General features: G+C 41.6%; 1 protein-coding gene across 2 annotated transcripts; it reads left to right on the top strand.

Moving 5' to 3' along the window:
* The first annotated feature begins 32 nt into the window (after window positions 1-32).
* ECHDC2 (enoyl-CoA hydratase domain containing 2) lies at window positions 33-6063 on the top strand. Of its 2 annotated transcripts, XM_035537357.2 has the most exons (10): window positions 36-182; window positions 995-1062; window positions 1666-1753; window positions 2292-2378; window positions 2955-3047; window positions 3605-3661; window positions 4059-4246; window positions 4668-4718; window positions 5027-5074; window positions 5739-6063. In XM_035537357.2, the coding sequence occupies exons 1-10, from the start codon at window positions 62-64 to the stop codon at window positions 5814-5816; spliced, it is 879 nt and encodes a 292-aa protein (XP_035393250.2). In that variant the 5' UTR covers window positions 36-61; the 3' UTR covers window positions 5817-6063. The 2 variants fall into 2 exon arrangements, with proteins under 2 accessions (XP_050568383.1, XP_035393250.2); XM_050712426.1 differs by lacking the exon at window positions 2955-3047 and having other exon boundaries at window positions 33-182.
* Window positions 6064-7952: the final 1889 nt, after the last annotated feature.

Genomic DNA, 7952 nt, shown 5'->3' with positions numbered 1-7952 from the left:
AGGGCTCGTCCCCTCGCTGCCCCGTCCCCGTCCCCGCCTCCGACCGGGGCCGAGTGGCGCCATGTTATGGCTGGGGCCGGGGCGGGCTGGGGGGCGGCTGCTGCTGCGCTGGGCCCGCGGCGGGTCCCCCGCGGCCGCCCCGCGGCGGGGCGCGGAGGTGCTGGTCGGCGGGGAGGGCGGCGGTGAGTGCGGGAGGAAGCGGGGCTGGGCCGGGGGCCGCCGCCCGGCTGGCAGCGGGGTCCCCTCCGAGGTCCCCCCATGCCCCGGGGGGTGGCCGTGGCCCGCGGAGCCGGCGGGCGGCAGCACCCGCGAGTGAGGAAGGAGGCGGCCGCCTTCACAAAATGGTCGCAGCCCTGGAAACCCGCCCCGGAGCGCCCAGATCCCAGTTTACAGAGCACAGGTGCAGGGGGCAGAGGTAGATGTGGTCCCGTGCTGCCGCCTGGACCTGGCAACTTTGGGTAAAGTCCTGCCCCCCGAGGGGCTCGTTAGCCGTAAACGAAATGGGGCTGCAATTCCCAAGCACTTCTGGAGCATGAACTGGGAGTTTGTGCTGCCCACATGCAAACAGCAATTAAAGACTTTTTTTTTTTTCACTAAGGAGAAAATTGAACACAGTAAGACTGTAAATTAAAACCCGAGATAAGTAGTACTTAAACCAGAAACCTAATAGTTTTTTTTTTTCCATTCCTGCAGTGTTTCTAAGACATTCTTGGATGTCACATTCATTTTTTAAACACCTGCTTATTTGTATTATCTGTAATGCTATCAAATCTTGTTGTTGTCCTGCAACACTGGATTTCATAGGCAGTTTCTTGTCACTAATTTTCCTGGATTTTGCGGCACCTTCGCTTTTAAAATAATGGATGGCTTCAGAATATACTTACATGCGTTTTCAGGGAAGAGAAGATGCAGCATTTGCAGATATAGTTCCCAGTTGAATTACTGTGTCAGCATATTAAATGAAGTATAACTGAAATTGTCTCCTATTACTAAGGTATTGCTGAAATCCTAATGAACCGACCCCATGCGAGAAATTCATTGGGAAAAGTATTTGTAAATGAAGTGAGTATGGCCCTGGCCTGTAAATGTGTTTGGGATCATGATCGATAACTAAATGTGATAAGAATAATTGTGGGAAATCGAAAACAAAGACTTAGTCTCTCGCTGAAAGTCAGCAGAGACTGCATTTGGAAGAGGCAGATTGTCGTATGTCCATATTGCAGTAGCTTCAGAAGGGGAGCAGACACATACTGCCATTATTTAAGGCAACTAACTCAGATTCAAGTTAATACCATCACTTGAGTAATTACAACAAAATCGTACTCATTGTCAGACCATAGCAGAGCTTTGGCGCTCTGCTCAAGGTTGATACTTTCCAGCGAGAGTCTGGCTTGTTCCTTGTCAGGCAGGAGGGTTTAAGGAACAGCAAGGGTTCATCTTGGACTGGCAGTGAAAAAGAGATGGGGAAAGCTGTTGTTCTGAGGCTGTCATGGAAGGATCCTGCTGGTTCCACATACGTGATTTCCAGGAAATTCCTGGCACCTGCAGAGGAATAAAAAGGGGGGAAAAGTTAAAAAGGCATATAGATTAGGAGCTTGCTATAATTTTGATATATACATCTATGTGCTTAAAGTTTTTCTTTTGTTTGTACTCTTTCCCTCATAGCTTTTTAGCGCTCTGGAACAGCTCCGCTTTGATGAGAAAGTTCGTGTAGTGGTGTTCAAGAGTGAAGTGAAAGGCGTATTTTGTGCTGGTAGGTAACAGGTTCTGCAAACTACTATTAAAAAAATTGATGACTGCTAGGGCTGTGTGCTGATCAGACTGTGTAGAAAAGCAGCTGGAAATGAATGCTAAAAGAAAAACAGGTTAGCTTTTGAGTAGCAAGTAACATGTTCTCTTTTGCCTGTTCTCTCTGCTTCAGCGATGACGATGTGTGACAGTGAGCCACACAGGCTCTGTGGCTCACACCCTTTTCTCTCTGTGCTACCCTTTGTTTTCCATTTATAATCACCTTTAAGCCCAGGTACCTCAGGTATTGGAGTCCTTGTTTTCCAGTTTTATGGATTAGGATCAGACATCAGTGCTCCTCTGAAATCTGTTCACAGCGCATACCCTAGCCACTGCTCCAACCCAAATATCTACATTCCAGAGCTTCCTGTGACCTTACTTAACCAGAATACTGCATTTCAAGACTTCTGAAGTGGCCTCTCCTGAGGGGTGGCAGGAGGGAGTACAGTTCAGACATTTTTTCCCTGTTTGTGGATTCTTACCTTTTCTTTCATGCAATTTAGGTGCGGACTTAAAGGAGCGTGCAAAGATGGATGATGCAGAAGTTGGACATTTTGTTAAAAGGCTGAGAAATCTAATGGATGAAATAGGTGAATGATTATCTCAATTGGGAAATTTTCTCCGACTGGCTCCTCAGGTGGCTCCAGCTTAGACCTGATACAAAGATCTGATTAGACCTAAATACCAACTATACTGCTGCCACTCCAAGGACAAGATTACATTTCAGTACTGACTTATCTATGATGAAGAGCAGTGCACAAACATACGTATAAGTATCTGCTTTTAACAAAGCATTATATATAAAATTCCATGTAATCCTCGGGAAACAGTGCTAGACAAAATGGGTGATGTTGGTTGTCCCACTTTTAATATATACTCAAAAGCACTCCTGATACTGTGCTGACCCAAAAAACAAGGGACTTGGACCTCTGAATGTATTTGCGGAATGCCAGTTTTTTTATACCTGATATTTCCCACCCCTCACTTCTTGGGTCTCACTAGAGAAATACCAAAGTCAAATCTGACTGAGATACCAGTCAGAACAGCAGGACAGTCAGAATAGACAACTACTAAATGCTTTAGAATTTAGGCATTTAAAAAATTCCAGAAGTGAGTGCAGCAGAATTCTGGGAACAAAACTTTATAATCTGTATTGTCTTCTCTAGCTGCCCTGCCTGTACCCACAATTGCTGCAATAGATGGCTACGCATTGGGTGGTGGACTAGAAATGGCGTTAGCTTGTGACCTTCGAGTAGCAGGTTTGTGTGTTGCTTAATGTAGGGTTCTTCTTGTAATCGGTGACTATATTTTAAAGAGAGCATATGCTTGTGATAGCTGACTTACTAGAAGCCAGTAGGCTAAGAGAGGAACTTGCACAGTTCAGGAAATGAGTAGGCATTTGTCCAGATACTGTGACGTTTGGTTTCTATTGGGGAAGTAATTTCCTTGCATAAAAAATAAAGCCTATTTTTAGACAATATTACAATTCCTCCAGAAAACTATTAATGGGATTCAGTAGTTCTTATGAAGTATTGCATCAGCACTCTGGTTAGATCTAACTTTTCCTACTTAAATCAGCTTGGAGCAAAAGCCTTTTTTTTTTTTTTTTTTTTTTCTATTTCCATTCTTCCATCCGTTACATTTCATCTACTGTGGGCCCAAAGTTCTTTTTTCTATATAAAAATGCTCCATTAGGGGTAAGCAGCCATATTATACATCCCTCACCTGACTTGAGATGGACATTGATTAAGCAATTTCTAGCAACCTGGAAAAATTAACTAAACCCCATACTTTCTTTTTTGTTGTTATTAAATAGCTTCGTCAGCTAAAATGGGCCTTATTGAGACCACAAGAGGGCTTCTTCCAGGAGCAGGTACCTGCATTATATATTCAGTCTTTTACTTACTCCGCTGTACAGCAAATATTTTGCTATTAGAGCACCTGAAGTGTGTTCTGTTTTGGTTTTGAGTTTAGATAACATCTTCTAGAGACCCAGGAGATCTCTGAATTCTGTTCCAAGTACTGTCTCTGACTTGCAGTCAATCTAGGAAAGTCCCTTTACTCTTTTTCCAACTTATCAAAATATTCACAAGGATGCTGAAGACTTTCAGATGCTTTGCAAATGTTGATATGTTCAGCAAGTAGTTGTTAAAAGAAATACATGATCCCTTTATTTTTCAGACTTCCTTGTTAACATAAAGGGACAGAATTCTGTTGCTTCTTTGGGCATTTCTAGAAATGGCAAACGGTGTTTTTGCTCTTGTCATAAGGTGGAACGCAGCGTCTACCCAGATGCGTTGGAGTAGGTCTTGCAAAGGAACTCATTTTCACGGGTAGACAAATTGATGGACAAGAAGCCTTCTCCATGGGATTAGTAAATCACGCAGTGCCCCAAAATGAGGAGGGAGATGCAGCTTACCAGAGAGCATTAACTTTGGCTAAAGAAATCCTTCCTCAGGTCAGTATGTTATTCTTATTGTCAATGCAAGGAAGTAATTTCTGCTTAAGAAAGAACAAACAACTAAAATTCCATTTTGTGAAATATTAAAGTCTTGGTACCTGAAAAAGTCTAATTCTGTCCTTTCTTGTGAATGCAGCTTCTGTAGGAACTTAGCATCCAGTTGCTTAACCCATAGGACAGCTTTACCTCCCAGACCCGCAGGACACATTGACAGCTTGCACTGTGTACATCTAATAACTGTAGATAATGCCAAATTGTATTTTAGAAGTACTTAACTAACTTACTGTAAATTGCTATAGATAAAAAACTCAATTGGAGGTAGGGTAGTGCTACTACTATAACTACTGTTCTATTGCGAACCAATGTGGCTTCAATTATTTTAGTTTGTTGCTTTTTTTTGGTTTTGTTTTTAATAAAGGCTCCAATTGCTGTGAAAATGGGAAAACTGGCAATAAACAGAGGAATAGAGGTAATTTTTTTTTTTAAATACTGAGGTAAAGGAAGCAGATAAGCAGCTCTTTGAAATTACTACAGTAAAAACATTTACAACAGATAATCTAATAACTAACTGTAATAACTGTAATCCTTGTTTAAAAAAGGCATTTAGACCCTTTTCAGGGTTTTTTAAAGATTTGCTTTAAAGACAAAATTAATACAGGATTTTGTTCTACAGATTGTAGCACTCCAGTTCTAATATAGCAGTGAAGTTTCATGCCAGTCACTAAAAATGAATGTTTGTTTTGAAGGTGTATCTCTTTCCTTCCCTCTCGTCTGCAGGTTGATATTGCATCAGGGATGGCCATTGAAGGGATGTGTTATGCCCAGGTAGGTTACCTTCAGACTGTGTGCCCAAAAAGAGTAATTACTGCACATTTTCTAAAGACAGATATTCCCAGCATCCTATTGTATTTTCTCCTCTACAACAGAAGACAGCTAAACAGCTAGATCTGAAGCTTTGAGAACTCAAGTGCAGTTCCAGATGTCTGTATTATATTGTTAACTGTTCATGCATAGCTGCCTCTCTCAGACTGCCTGAGACCAAAGTCCATCCTTAAATAAATAACCTTCAGTGGGAAGTAACTGTATAATCCTGCAGTTTCAGCAGTACATTAACTACAGTGTCAGTTTTACTAACAGTTTTCATCTTAAAGTTAGATTCCTCGCATAGTCGTTCTTTCTGACAGGTTTTGAGAGCAGGTACCTTTCTCAATTAACCATTTATCTGCTGTGCCTCAGGACTACTAAATGAATGGAAAACTTTTTCTATGTAATTCTCTTGATTTCTGATCTTGTCTTGGACACGTTGCTTGTGATTTTACTACAGCCTAGTCTCTTTATTTACCTAATTGCTTTTCTTTCAATGGTACATCTTGCAATCTGTAAAGGGTCTGAGACCACTACTGCCAGATTAATTTGTATTTTAAAATGACATTAAATTTGTCAAATACATGCTTTTTTTTTTTTTTTTTTTTTTAAAAAAAAAACACAGAATATTCCCACAAGAGACCGTCAGGAAGGGATGGCTGCCTTCAAGGAGAAACGACCACCTCGGTTTATTGGCAAATAATGCTTCCTAGCTTCTCCCTTCCTACCTCCTCAACACCCCTCCACCCCCTTTTTTTAATGATAAAGTACGCAAGTAGGCATGAAGAGGGACCTGCTAATTTCTTGGGATTATTTTTATGACTGCAGTCTGTATACTTGGCTCCTTGCCCTGCACTGCATTTTTGAATATTCCACTGGATCATTTTGCTCTGAATACTCCACTGGATCATTTGCTCTTCTCAAATAAAGATTTAACTTTGTACATCTGATCTTCTTAAAGAACATACATCTTTCCTTTCCTTGTTCTGAAGGTGAAACAAGCTGGCACTAAGGCAGTACAGGGTCTCAGCTTGTTAACTGATTATTAATGTCAGAACAGACTGCCCCTATGAGCCTCTGATTTATAGGTTGAATTCACGGATCTAGTTTCCAACCTAATTCTCATGCATGCTGCTCAGTTCCCCTTTTGTGGCTGAGCTGATGACTGCAGAATAATGTGTGTGGGCTAGGGTGGGGAGCAGAGCTGCTGTTCTCGGAGGCAGCATATTCGCACAGCCTGATCAATGTAACTTTTGATGGATTCTTTTCAGCCAGCCAGCTCTGAGGAATGCTGAATTACAAACAGTAGTCTGGTGTTTACTGCAACTGAAAGGGTATAAAAACTATTTCTAAACTTTGTTCCTAACAGTACAGAGAGGCATTTAAAGTCTAAACATCTGAACCTAGCTTCCTTCTTCTCAGAAAATAAGGGTTCAAGTTCTCCTTACAGAGGACTCACAAGCTGTGCTTTCCTCAGGACTAGCACCACTGGCCTTTACGATGAGACCCTGAAAGCAAACCAGTATTTCCGTAACAGTTTGTGAATGGCTATAACAACCATACATGCATTTATACCTGCACCTATCCATTTAATTTGTCTTGTGGCAAGTTTAAGTCTCCATAGCACAAGGTATATGAAACTAAACTAGTAGATCAGCAGGGGTTCTCACCATCAGCAGCTCTCTGTTTTTTTTCTTGTATTATATAAAAGCTGCAATTCACCTTCCTCAGTTAATATTACATTACCTAGCAGCTGAAGTGAAAAATTGGAGAAGTTTGTTTTAGGGAATTCCCAACCACTTTTGATTGCCCCTTTTCTGACCTAGGTTTTTATTATCTCTGCACATTTCCTTCCTTCCTTCAGTTCCATCATTCAGCATCTCCGCTGAAACATAAAATTAAGTCTGCTGTGGCAGCAAAAGCTCAAGAAAGCAAAACTTAATGAAGTAGCCATTCTAATTCACCTATTACTGTACAAGTCTTATCTACAGGGCCTGATTTAAAGATAGAAGGTCCTGTTTCTCTGAGTTCAGAGAAAAAACCTCTTAGTCTCTTTCTGTTCAGTCTTCCGTGAACTATAAAGCAGCCATGGACTCACCGTGCAGATAAAAGCCTTATTTTCAAATTTTACTGCAGTTTTTTGTTGGTACTTTGTGTACAGGAAAGAAACTGGCCTCTGATGCCCACAAATATGTTGCACCTAAACATCAACAGAATAATGTAAAACCTCCACACAGCAACGTCCTTCCAAGTAATCAGACAGAGCAAGCAGTATTACCTCAGAGCCATGGTGTTTAACCCCAGTCTGTCATGAGCAGTGCAAAACACTGCTATTTCTCCACTCAGCTGAACCCGTTTGGTATCAGTGCTTGAGAACACATGAAACATCAGCATGCAAGGCCTGAATGTGCACGTACACGTGGCTACCAGCTAGTCTATGCCAAACATCTCAGGCATGTCACCTCTCTCCCATCACTTTTTTCCCCTCTATTGCCCAACTGGAAGTTGAAGCTTCCTTCTCCATGTTCTTAGAGGCTCTCCAGCACTCAGAGAGGCCACAAAATTTAGCTCTACAGCTTCCTACTTTCCTGGACTGCAGCCTTCAAGCAGGAGTGAATTAATAGAGAAATATGCTTTTAGCAAATACATTAGAAGTTATCAACATACACTTGCAAAATTCAGCTTACCGTTATCAGAAACAGGCACCACTTTGTAACATGATGGTCTTGAATCAAACCACAACTTCACTAGTGCCAAAACCTTAATACTGTGCATGAAGTAGCCTTACCAGACCACACACGTACAAGTTTCCTATGTAAAGGTCTGCAAAGGTAAAGCA

The sequence above is a fragment of the Cygnus atratus genome, chromosome 8 (assembly GCF_013377495.2).
Source record: "Cygnus atratus isolate AKBS03 ecotype Queensland, Australia chromosome 8, CAtr_DNAZoo_HiC_assembly, whole genome shotgun sequence".
NCBI classification, from domain to species: Eukaryota; Metazoa; Chordata; class Aves; order Anseriformes; family Anatidae; genus Cygnus; species Cygnus atratus.
This window is presented reverse-complemented; position numbering and strand designations above follow the sequence as displayed.

Bases quoted from the DNA above. Each gene is read 5' to 3' on its own strand.
- ECHDC2 (XM_035537357.2), top strand. From the start codon at position 62: ATGTTATGGCTGGGGCCGGGGCGGGCTGGGGGGCGGCTGCTGCTGCGC. The intron at 3,662-4,058 runs GTACCTGCATTA...TCTTGTCATAAG, and splicing joins AGGGCTTCTTCCAGGAGCAG to GTGGAACGCAGCGTCTACCC. The intron at 5,075-5,738 runs GTAGGTTACCTT...AAAAAAACACAG, and splicing joins AAGGGATGTGTTATGCCCAG to AATATTCCCACAAGAGACCG.